Below are 13,534 nucleotides of genomic sequence, written 5' to 3' on the forward strand. Positions count from 1 at the left end.
ATGCCATATGCCCCTTACGAGTAATTTCAGTCAAACTTTTGCAAAATCAAAAATGTCTGTTACTCCCTGACATCATTGACTCTTGCTAGCATCTACACATTTTTTAACTCAAATAGAGAACACAGGAACTCTGTTATGATGTTTCACCAAGCTACAGAGATTGCACCAAGCTGGTAGCCGAGTGCAGCTCTCAGAAGAGCTTGCACTCAGTGAGCATGAGGCATCGCACGTTGTCTGTGGAGATTTGGACCACAGTTGCGAGGCCTGTAAGAGCTTGAAGTTTGTTGCTGGCATAACTATTGCATGGGAGTTGGACGGTCAATGTATGTTGTCTGTACAATACTACAGTCAGGGCGGGGAACTTGAAATGTCCCCACGTTCTGTCTAGGATGTTGGTACAGATAATCTACAATATTGCATCCTCCAAAAAAAAAGGTAAAACGTATTGGCCTCTTGGGTTTGGATCAGTAGCTACGATTGTACGGAAACCGTACAGATCCAGTTTAAAAATTGCTTGAATAATTTGTACAATTTTATCATTCCTACTGACATCATATAGATATGTGACCTTGAAGACAATTATTAGCTATAAATCTTTTGCATGTGTTGAATATTATTAATTAATCTTATAAATTCATATATTTTTTGCATTTATAATAAATTTGAAACGACATATGAAATGAAGTTGTTAACGTTGGCCATAAACAATTTTGCTCTTACTGAAATAATGGTTATATTGATTTTATTGTCAGCTTGTTTAGCAAGAAACATTTAATGTGGAATGTGACATGCCAGTAAATTTATACAGGGATGTGGGATGTGGCATCTGTCATATAAATATGTAGCTTAATCTCATGCATCTAGAATAAATTGTATGCCTTGTAATTAAATGACTGGCATCATATACCAGTGATATAGGGGATATTGTTAAAATATAGGAACTGACATAATGGAAGAAAAGAATGGAGATGGAATAAAGTGACTTCAGTCAAGTATATAATATGTATTGATATGTTTTTTGCTTCATCTGTTGAAAGAATGAATTTGTGATTGGTTGTATAAAACCTTGGAAAAACTGTGGGGGAAATTCTTGGCAAAACCAGGCAACGATACATGTGCATGAATTAAACTTAAATGGTATAATACTGTAGCATTATGCATATATATATATTTATACAGTCGAAACTCGTTGGCTCGATATTCCAGGGACCAGCCAAATTACTTCGAGCCTCGAGAATATCAAGCCAAGCGGTATTGCTTACTGAATGTGTATTTCTCTTTGAACGTTTTGTTAACCTCATTTGTTATTTGATACATTACCTCCCCATGCCAAGAGTAGGCATTGGATATTATAAGTTATCATACAGTTTGCAACATGACGCATTCGATACTATGAAAATATAATTTGATTTTTTTTATTTATTTATATAATAACATTCAGCGCAATATTTTTTTTGTGAATGAAGTTTTATCAAAGTGCATTAAGATTTACACATGTGATTACATAATTTTGAAGTTTGTACTCGTGCCAATATAAGACAGAAATTAAAATGATGGCTATATTGCTTGCTCAAACTGTTAAACCATTTAAATATGATAATAATTATGATACTTAAATCAAGCAATTCTAATCGATATCGCCTTTTGCTAAATGAAGTCACACAAACAAATCAAAGTGTGAAATTCTTACGCCATTTTCACTATAAATGTCACGGGGATGTTGCACTTTTCTGAAAAATGAAAAAAAATTCTACTATTTACTATGAACAGATTGACATATTATCTGAGCATAATTTTCTGAAGTTCTATGTTTGTGACTCAAATCATTCAAAAGTTATGTACCTAAGACCCACGAAATTGACATCGAGCAAAGCAATCGAAACAAAGTGTGAAATTCTTACAAGGGACCTAAAAAATGACATCGAGCGTGGAGAAATATTGACCCTCAAGATATCAAGCCATCTGATCAAATTTTGTAGGAACATATAGTTAAAAAAAAATTTGGTCGTTTTAATCCGGTTCGAGCAATTGAAGATATCGAGCCATGCGATATTGAGCTAACGAGTTTCGACTGTATATGTGTCAAATATCAAATAATGTTATTCTTTCTGATACACTTCTTCAGTTATGAACTTAATAGCTGTTATGTCATTATAACTGAACTATGGCATCGGTAACCAGTCATTAATCAAGGTAAACATGAGTGCAGAAAAATGGTATAGTATCAATCACGAGAGTTTAGGGTGAAGTAAGTGTTTTTGAACCATGTTGTCGAGGACAACATTCAATAAAAACTGTACGGTATTAGTGAATAGCAAAATAATTTATCCGCACTGTTGCATAACAAAATTGCTACGCCCATTCTAGAGTTTATGTTCTGATATGGAAGTTAAAGTGTAGACGAAAAGAATGAAAACACTCTTAGATATGGTAAATGATCAATCGAGAATAATCGACACAGTTTTTATGCACCGGCCTTCGAAGAAGAAGGTGTATATTGGTTTGCATATGTCGGTTGGTTGTTCTTTTCGTCAGTAGACCAAAGTTTGTCCGAGTGAAGATTCCTGGAGCAAACTTGACATGAGGGTTGGGCCTGACAAGTAGATGACCCCTTTTGATTTTAGGGTTAAAGGTCAAGGTCACAGTGACCTTAAATTGGAAAAGTTGACATAGAGGATGGGCCTGGCCAGTAGATAATCACTATTGTTTCAGGGGACATCAGGTCAAAGGTCAAGGTCACAGTGACCTTGAACACAAACTCAACAATCCTATGGTCATCAAACTTGACATGAAGGTTGGGCTGGACATGTCGATGACCCCTGTTGATTTTAGGGGTCATTGGGTCAAAGGTCAAGGTGACCTTGAATGGAAAAAGGTTGTCCTAGTGATAATTTGACAATGCCTGCACTCATGGCCCTCAAACTTTACTTGGAGGTTGGGCCTGACAAGTAGATGATCCTATTGATTTAAGGGGTCATCGGGTCAAAGGTCAAGGTCACAGTGTCCTTGAATGTAAAAATCTTGTCTGTGTTATAGCGCGACAAAGCCTGCATCCATGGCTTCAAAAATTGACATTTAGGTTGGAGGTAACAAGTAGATGCATGACCCCTATGGATTTTGAGGTCATAGAGTGAAAGGTCAAGGTCACAACTCATTGAGCATTAAAATACATCATATTTACTTATTCCCTGCTGCTAAGAGGATACATGATTGTTTATCTGCAAAAATCAGTCATCCTCTGAACATGATTAAAAACTGTTCCTACCATTCATAATTTTACTTTGAATGGTCATAATCTTAAAACTGCCTTAAAGGCATCCAACATCAATGACAAAATCAGCTGTCATTTTGGTCCTTGCATATTTCATTCAATTGTCCAAATAGTCATAACAACATGGCGCTCATGGGGCGCATAATGTTTGACAAACATCTCTAGTTTATTGTGGCTACAATGCTTCTGGTGCTTTCTCTCTTGTGTTTGGATAAATTGGGTGCCACAAAAAGAGATTACTTTTGATACAATATATATCTTTTACTTCTAATTTTGTAGTTTTAAGTTTTTGTTCAATATCTAATTAAAACTGGAAATCAGCGGGTCCAGATTGAACAATTGTATTACATCTTACAACAGCACACTTTTTCAAATTTTGGTATGAGTTGAGTAATATTTATGCCCCCTTTTGAAAAAAGTGGGGTATATTGTTTTGCACATGTCGGTCGGTCTGTCTGTCAGTCGGTCGGAATACCAAATGGTTTCCGATCAATAACTTGAGAACGCTTTGACCGAGGGACCTCATACTTGGTATGTGTATTGGTCATCACCAGCAGATGAACCCTATTGATTTTGAGGTCAGTGGGTCAAAGGTCAAGGTCAGTGTGACCTTTACATGAAAAACGGTTTCCGATCAATAACTTGAGAACGCTTTGACCCAGGGACCTCATACTTGGTAGGTGTATTGGTCATGACCAGCAGATGAACCCTATTGATTTTGAGGTCAGTGGGTCAAAGGTCAAGGTCAGTGTGACCTTAACATGAAAAACGGTTTCCGATCAATAACTTGAGAACGCTTTGACCCAGGGACCTCATACTAGGTAGGCTTATTGGTCATGACCAGCAGATGAACCCTATTGATTTTGAGGTCAGTGGGTCAAAGGTCAAGGTCAGTGTGACTGTAAGCTGAAAAAAGGTTTTCTGATTGTCCATATTTTATTTAAGTGTCCAAATCCTACTAACAATTTGGCTCCCAAGGGGGCATAAATGTTTCACTAACATCTCTTGTTATTCTCATTTTAAAGCTTTTCTGAAATTTAAAGGCAATAATCTTAAGTGATAATAATGATGAAAATATATTTTGGGGAAGTAAAGTTTAAGTAAGTAATTTGGCTAAATTTGAAACAAAATGTAAATAGTCTGTTATGCTTAAAATAATATTCATTTTTTGAGAAATTTGGAAAATCTTGAAAAAATCCACAAAGAAATTAAACCTTATGGTTAATTTATGGTATTAAATATCTTATTTTTCTTCAGCATAAGTAGAGCATTTCAATTGCCTTATGTTGTCTATAAATTGTGTCCAATTTTCTTTCCAGGAAGTAGGGAACGGTAGCAACATCAGCCATGGGGACAAATACAAATCAAGGGATGGAGATTAAACATTTACAAGACCACTTCTCCTCAAAATTCCAGCAAGATGCCTTGTCTTCGTTCGAGAAACCGCCTGAAACCGAAAAGCTGATTTCCGAACAATATAGGATGAAAATTCGGACATCGGTGAAGTCAACGATCCAGGGGAAGGTTTATAATTTCCTCGAACGACCAACGGGATGGAAATGCTTTATATATCATTTTACTGTGTAAGAATGGTACATTTCGCTTTATTTATCCTCAGACCTGAAATTATTATTTTGCCATCCATTTTATTTTGTGTAATGTTTTAATGACAGTAGATTTTTTAAATTTTAATAGCATTTTTCAGTAACTCCATCAGAAATAGTATTTAAAATCTAGTAAAATATCAATTGATTTATTATCTTAAGAAGCATAATGGCATTGCATATTTTCAACCTGCAGAAATTGGACTTCTATAAAAAAAACTTCAAAACTAAAAAGATCTCGTTAATATAAGGAATGTCTTGTATAACGACCACCGCAGTTGATGCTAATTTAATTACATTTAAGGCCACATATAGCTAGCTAGTTTATTAAGTGTTTCCCTACCCTCACTTTTGGGTGTGGGTAGACTGGTAGATTTTCTACTTGACCACATCCCTAAATTATGAAAAAACAAAAATATACAAATGAAGCCATAAAAAAATTGGAGCGCGGAAATAATTCTGAGTCAGTCGGAAAACGCCAAAGAAACTATTATATGAAGCCTTACAAGGTTGCTACTATTAATTCAATGCTAAATTCCGATTATGACAGCCCTCGAAAACTACTGACTTTGTTAAACAAACAATATATTTACTCAAAGTATGCATTAATGTTGTTTGCCTTATGGCTATCATGATAAAGTAAAATCCTTCCTTGGTTTATATTTATAACATGAATATTTATAACAGGGTTGACCAGCATCATGTCAATTGACGTAGATCTAGCATTATGATTAGATGGTAATTTGTATGAAATTAATTGTTATGACAGCAGATGTCTCATAAGTTATCAGATGGTAAATGCCATATTAACATTGATCAAGGCACTCGTATATTTATATGCACTTGGATGTTCGATTGATGCTGGAGAAAAAGTTATTGCATAATTTTTCAAAAAATGATGTCAAGATGTACGTGACACTTGTGCCATCAAAGTACCATGGTGTTACTCTGTAGAAATTATAATAACCTTTTTTGTAAATGTTGAGATAATTTTGACTTGCGTCAAGTACCCATATGTGTGTTGTCAAGGATACCAGACATCTAGATGTAGCATTTGATGAAAAACGTAATATTTCTACCTTCAATGATGATTGCATTGAGCTTTATTTGTACCAAATTTCGAACATTTTCAACACATTTGTTCAATTGATGTAAAATTTCCACGAACATCCCAGACACTACCCTCATACATTGAAGCAATCACATGAATCTTTACTTACAGAAAAAACAACTAAATTGTAACTGCTGGCAAAGAAATTTTTTCTTAGGTTTTTAAACGTATGTAATATAAATGGGCTAGTTTAGAAAAAATAAGTGAAAGACATTAGGTTTAAACCCTTTCAAGGAATCTTAAAGGTCATGCGCATCTTATATATGTTATGCTGATAACATGGCTATTGCAAAATAAGATTCACATGTGTGTTGGCGTCTGTTGGCTCATAATGCTCTTGGTGAAAGATTATTATGATTCTGAAAGCAAGTTTTATTTTTAGCTTGTTTGTTTTACGAACACAAGAAGTTGAGGTATTGTCATAACCTTGGTGTTGACAGCATGACAGCATGCAAAATCATCAACCTTGGCCATTACTCAAAATCCATTATATATATTCAAATAAAACTTGGTATACATATTGAGTTATATCCCTTTTTAACTGAAAAACAGCCAATGGCACTCTTGTTAGCTCATATCCTACTTCTATGTTGCAGGTTCATGATGGTTTTAGTGTGTCTCATCTTCAGTGTATTGTCCACCATTGACCAGTATGCCGACTTCGCCAATGAAACCCTCTTCTGGATGGTAAGAGATTAGCTAGTGTTTGTGAACCACATCATAGGTCAGTGGTAGAGCATCTGCTTCTGGGGCTGGAGATCCTGGGTTAAATACCCAACCACGTTATACCAAAGACAATTATGAAAACTGTACCAGTGGCTTGCTTCATGACCCTTGCCTGGCACTTGGCTTTGAGGGTTGTCTTGGAAACTTGAAGTACTCAGTACTTATAATATAAGTTATATCCGGGAAATTTGTCTCCAATGTATCATGCTTTACACTGTGCATCTTAGTTTAACTTTAAACACTATATTTTACAACGTAGTTATGATAACATGTACTTAGTCACTCTCGTTGGCAAGAGTGTGGTCTTGTGTTGTGGGAGAAACAGGAGTGCCTGGAGAAAATCCACTTCTCTGGCTTGCTGACCACTAACCAAACTCACATTAACTGGAAGGCCAGGAATTGAACCGGGGTCACTTTGGTGAGAAGCGAGTGTGATAACCAATAAGCTAACCAGACAACCAATGCAAGTGATACAACCAGAGGGGGTCTGTTCTAAACTAAGAGATAGGGGGATTCACCCGGAAGTCCCATTACAAATAAGGATATGGTACTCCAATAGGCTATCTAATGGTATCCTGAATGGCCTTGGCTTCATCACTTTTTTGTGCGTTATTGTTCACCAATAATTATAATTTCAAACATTATTTATGGGAAATGGGGGTTTAAAAAATGCAAGGTTGACTTTTGAATGAATACCAAATCTTTATATATTGCTTATTATCCAGTGAAACTTCTGATATTGTAATATGTGTAAATTAAACTTTTATTTTGCTGTAATGTGCTGATCGACACAGAAATAGCATTTGCATCCTTGTATTTTATGTAAAAGCCTTACAAAAGCACTTCATGAGACACACGTCTCAAACTTTTCTGTCATAATAAAGCACGAAGCCATGTTGCACAGTGTATGGCATGCAATTTCTGTCTTTTACAGGAGATAGAAAACGATGGTCATTTTGCAGATTGCTTTGCATTGATTTCCTAAAGAAAATGCGATGTCATTTTGTTATTTACCTACAGTAACTTTGCAGATTAAGTTATGATATTGTTTTATATCAAAGGATAAAAATAAACAATGTATAAGATGGATGCTGTCAACAGGATTCATCCATTTTTTGCAATTAGTCTGTAAAATGTTCAAAGATTTTTGGCTTTTTAATTTTTGCTTAAATCTGTCTGACTTTCTTCCTAATGTAAAATATTTGCTGACATCCATTGGCATCGTCACTCTTCAACAGTTGTTTACTTGGTGTAAATGGACATCACAGATGCATGAGAAAACGATTGCTGGCTAAATGGAGTTTTCAGCCAGCATACTTGAGCCTTAACGATTAGCAAACAATAGTGTTTTTTTTTTATGTTTGAGAATCATGCAGGTTCATAAACAATAAGGCTTGGTACCTCATTTCTTGGGCTACTGTCAATTTCAATATAAAAATGCAAATGGTCATGTATAATAATTTTAGCTTGGCTCTATAGTTATGAAAAACCAAATGAAAAAAATGAAAACCACTATATTTAAAATGGAGTTAAAAAAAGATTTACAATTGTTCTTGACATTCAGATATAATAATGGTTTCGTTATATTCTTATCAATTTGTTTGCTTGTCTGTTGGTCTTCTTAAGAAATTATGTTCCTCAATTTTTGTTAAGCAAGTCCACAGTATCACTCTGACTGAAGTTCAAGACGAGTTAGTGACTAATTTAGGGTACAAAATTCAGTCCCATTTCTTATCCCAAAATATAATTTATACTCTTATCCCCAATATGAAGATTCACTTTTTGACTTCTAAAGAGAAGAGTTTTGTTGATAAGAAACTTCAGCAAAACAAATCAACCCCCTCCCCTCAAAAAAAGGTACAGCCGTATAACTGGCTTTCACTTTTCTATTCATAGCTTGTATAAAAACTTATATGTTAACTTTTTGTATTTTTTGCAAAGCCGAAATTCCCAAATTTAGTCAAAATTTAATGCATTTTTCCCCAATCAGAGAGGCCCTGGTAAAACAAGAGTTTTTTGACCGGAGCTATGCCCCTTTATTAAATGTTAAATGAGAAAATGGATGAGTATTTGCATCTGCTTCCAGTTCACCTCATTGTCAGTTTAAGATAATAGCCAAAATAAAGTTGTGGCATTGTTGTCGTCATCATCATGCAAACAATTTAATCTTGGACATAATTCTAAAATGAAACTTGGTACACATGTTGCCAGAGAAAATACACACATGTCTTAAATATCACTTTAATAAATGCTGAGTTATGTACCTTGTTTGTAATAGAAAACCTCCCATAAGCATTATAAGAGTTTGCTCATTATGGCCATCTCCTACTTGATTTATATGTCAATGAAAAAGATGCCTCCAAGCATATTGGTCTATCTTCATTTTGTCTAAAATGAGAAGACATTGATGTTAGATATGTTGCAGTAAAGGTTGTAATGCTGATAAAATTGCAGTTATGCAGTCTTGTATTTCAATGGTAAACAATATAAGCTACACACTCACAGATTTACGGTTTTGACAACCTTTTTTTTTTGTCTTGGAATGAGCCAATTTTTGCGTAAATATCCGCAAACCAGTGATATAAGACTACTGACAAAAGATAAGATCGCAGATTTTAATATTTCCGGTCGAAAAGTAATGTTTTATGGCTATGTTGAAAAGTAATGTTTTATGGCTATAAAAGTGTTACTGACGGTTTAAGAAATATGCATATATATATATATATAATATATAAAAAAAAATAACTTCAATGTGAAAATCTGCAATCTGATTCTGAGTCTTGCGTATATAACTGGCTTCCATGCATTTTCGCATAAATTCGTTCCAAGGCAAAAAATAATAAAAATGTCAAAATGTTCTAGCTGTGAGAGAGCAGCTTTAAAGCTGCATTAGACACAGATCAGCAAAATTTGGGGAAAAAAACAACAAATAGTCCTTTTCCAGCAATAATGTTTCATGGTTGATTGGATTCCAATGAAACCGCAACCCAAAATTGTTTTAATGAATTATATTGTAGAGATTTATAATTATGTGAGGAAAACTAATGCTAAGAATGGATGGCTGTTGCCAAACGGAATGAACTGCCACTTTAAATCCTATGCTTAAATATTGCATTAAAGCTTGGCAGTTACATTGTAGCAGTGGAGGTAACCATTATTTGTCACCAAAGAGATCTTTGAATCAGTTCCTTATGGACATGTTTCTTATAAATGCCAACTGTATGGATTTTTGCTTCAGAAACATATTTGGGAAGGGGGAGTGATGCTTTGTCCATGTTTTGTAATATTTCTTTTTATTATTTTCAGGAGATAGTTCTGGTTGTATTTTTTGGCCTCGAGTACTCAGTTCGACTTTGGTCAGCTGGATGTCGCAGCAAATACATTGGCATACGAGGGCGATTCCGCTTCGCCAGAAAACCAATCTCCATCATAGGTTTGTACCCTGGTTCCATCAGATAGAGAGAGGATTTCCCTGGTGTTTTTAGAGAGTAATACGTTCATCATTTTTTTTTTAAAGCAAAACAAAATTCAACAATCTGGCTTTTCAATTGATAAATTTACCGACAACAATATACCCATACATATAATCTTCTTGCTGATGCCATTTATAAGCTTGTCTGCTTTTGCAAAGAAGATGTTGAGGTATTGTTATTGCCTCAGTGTCATTGTTAACAATGGCTAATTCAACACACAGTCGGCATGGTCATTGTACAAAAACTTTAATGTTGGTCAGTACTCAAAAACTGGTCAAGATATTTAAACAATCTTGATACAAATGTCCGCAAAGACATTTATTATACACATGATACATATCAACGCTTTAACAATAATGTTCCCCTTGTTGGACAGAAAAATAGACAACAGACCAGCAATGGCATTCCATATCTGCGCTCTTTATAATTGTAGATTTTAAATTACACACAATTTTTTTCTTCTTGTATCAGAATTCCAATTCGACTTGAAATGCAGAGATTCTATTTCTAATAAATATCAAATGTTATAGAGTGCTTTCTGCAATGTAATGAAAAGAATGAATAATATATTTGTTGAAGATTGGGAAGATGCACGTCCGTTATATGGTTATTTTCCAGGAAAAGTGCAAATATTAGATTCTCTAAAAATCAATGCCTTAAACAAAGCTTTTACATTAATTTTGTTAAAGAGTTTTAGAGAAGTTTTAAATAATTAACAATTGTCTGCCGCAATTTGTTCATTTGTTTAATAAATTGTCTGAATAAAAGATATGGACATTTCGTTATCGTATGTAAACACTAAAATTGAAACCTTTAATTGATAGAACATGAAAAATGATTAAATATATTGTTATTTGTATCGTGCAAACAAATTATACTGGACAAAACTTCAAAAACATTACAAAGATCACTTTCAAATTTTAGCAAGCTAGGCCATTAATTGCTATGGTAGAAAGGTACAAGGTTACTAGAGTTAAAAAATGCAAGGCAGCAATGATAATCATTATAGTTAAAAGGATGAGTTTAATCAAGTTAAAGGATAAAGCAATGCAGAATCTAATGTACAGGAGCCTAATGAGGGAAGGAGAGTGTATGAGGCTTGGACTGCTATACAATGTATGCATGCTTAACAACAAGAAAGACAACTTGGGATTATGAAACACATTAGTATGCAAGTTGAAAGAATACCCAATGCAAATGATGGGGGGGGGGGGGGGGGTATCATGGATTTGACGTTAGAGGGGGCATAACTTAAGTGGGTTAGTATTTGACTTACACCCCTCCCTCAGAACCGAAGTGTTTTTGGTTTAAAGTTTTGGCAGGGGGGTTTGGTGGTACTGAAATAATGCATTTTGAGCGTTTAAAATTTCTCGTAATAAATAAAAAGTAAATATGGATGATTTTAGGGGGGACTATGCCAGGTGCCCCCCACCACCCATTCCCCTGGATTTGCTAGTGAGCACAAAATATATTAACCTGGTGTAAAATGTGCACAATGTGCATAATAGTGATTGGAGCACTTAAATAGAATAGATAGAACAATGGGTCGTGTTGATTAAACTTTTCCTACCAGTTTGCATAATGATTAAAAAAATATGATTAAATTTCTCGCAAATGTGATCAAAGTTAATTATTCGGAAATTTCCGGGCTCTCACATTGCCCATTGGTTTCCCAGGGGGAGTATCAGGAGGATTTCATTGTTATCAACATTGATTTTGATGTTATGATTTATATTTGATTATCGTTTTCTACATTCTGTTACTAGGAAGGGTAAAATCTAATGGTAGATTGATTGGAATTGTAATGAGTTGGTATTCGATGATAAATAAAGCAGATGATTTTCTGTGAAGTTATATAAATTAAATTTAATTAAAGTCTAGGCTTAGCTTTAGAAGACTTTGATTTTTTGCCTCAAACTTGGTATAGAAAAATGGCATATGAAGCAGGATTTAGGGTTAGTTTGTAACATTCAGGTTGTATGTATTTATTGTAAAGGTTGTTAATATAATGAGTATCACTCTCAAGATTAAACATTTTAAGCTTGCCTGGAAATATGTAGAGGTTTAAATTGTCACAAAGAAATGGTTCAAGGTATGTACTTAAAAAATAAATGGTTTGATGAGACACAGTCGCATAATCACTTTTTTACGTACTAACAACCTTTACTTTTTTAGTGGTCTACATACTGTGGTGTAGACTACCTACTAAGAAGGCCAGCCATTGTTTATATTTACCGAATAACCTGAATAAAATCAATAACGGCTGATCACTGCTGATTTACTGAAATAAATGATTTGGCAAATTTGAAGTATACCCACTTCTCATTGGTCAGAAAAATATGTTGGCCACTAAAACCAACATAAAAATTGTCAATGTTTGTAGCATAAATGAATCTGAAAATACTTTTGTTGAGTCTACATCATGAATTTGAAGCATAAAACATTGTTTTTAATTACCATGGTAAAGACAGATTATACGCATTAGTATATTAATTATTACTCTGGCTTAAATATGTATTAGAAATGTATGTCTCATATAGCATTTATAGTAAACAAACCAGAAAAAAACATACATCTTAAGCCTGAAATAATTGGCATCAGCTGGTAATATATTAGCACAAAATTGCCAGTCCAGTATTCAATCATTTTAATGAACTTTTTCTTCTTCAGGAACATCTGTATGAGAACATTGACCATATAATTGCTCAGAACTTTTTGTCTCTGGCTCAGTTCAGAACTCCAGACTAGAAATTGCCTTGCTAATCACATCCTGCAAATTAATGGATAAAAAGTATTGCTTGAAAATAAAACTGCCACCAATGGTCTCCTATATATGTTTCACGACTCTGCTCTTTCCTTCTTGACGATGGCTAGCAATGATTTGAAGCCATAAACTTTCATGATGTTTTCCTTATATGACATTGTCTTTATGTGTGTCTTTGCATGGGGTGAATATTAAATATCACAGGATTGCATGTAAGGAAAAAAAAAAATACCCAATGTAAAATTTGCACCAGGAGTGCCAAATATCTACTTATGGGGAGTACAAATAATTTTTGAACTTATTAGAAAAACCTAATGAGAAATAAATGTCCAGATTATTTATATTCTATTTTTTTAAAAGGAATGTTCTGGATTCTGTAAATGTTAGAAGGTTTTTGAAATGTAAATAAAAGCTGTGGGTAGGGGGCGTGGTGGGCAGGCATGAAGCATCAACAATTGGTGTTCAGGTTGTAACTTTGTCATGAACGGAAGGATCTAAATAGCTGGGCACAAATATTCTCCATAACACCGTGTGTCACGTATAAGACCCATGTCTACAGATCGAAGGTCAAGGTCACACTTAAGG

The 13,534-nt window shown here is 34.4% G+C and overlaps 1 protein-coding gene across 2 annotated transcripts in view; it reads left to right on the top strand.

The window, feature by feature from the left end:
* LOC128239065 (potassium voltage-gated channel subfamily KQT member 1-like) overlaps positions 1–13,534 on the top strand; it is a 77,070-nt gene that overhangs the window by 24,854 nt on the left and 38,682 nt on the right. For both annotated transcript variants that reach the window (XM_052955508.1, XM_052955506.1), the window contains exons 2-4: positions 4,591–4,854; positions 6,583–6,673; positions 10,019–10,145. In XM_052955508.1, the coding sequence (XP_052811468.1) occupies positions 4,619–4,854; positions 6,583–6,673; positions 10,019–10,145 (454 nt within the window). In that variant the 5' untranslated portion in view covers positions 4,591–4,618. The remainder of the gene's footprint in view (positions 1–4,590; positions 4,855–6,582; positions 6,674–10,018; positions 10,146–13,534) is intronic.

Source organism: Mya arenaria, chromosome 6 (assembly GCF_026914265.1).
Source record: "Mya arenaria isolate MELC-2E11 chromosome 6, ASM2691426v1".
Lineage (NCBI taxonomy): Eukaryota > Metazoa > Mollusca > Bivalvia > Myida > Myidae > Mya > Mya arenaria.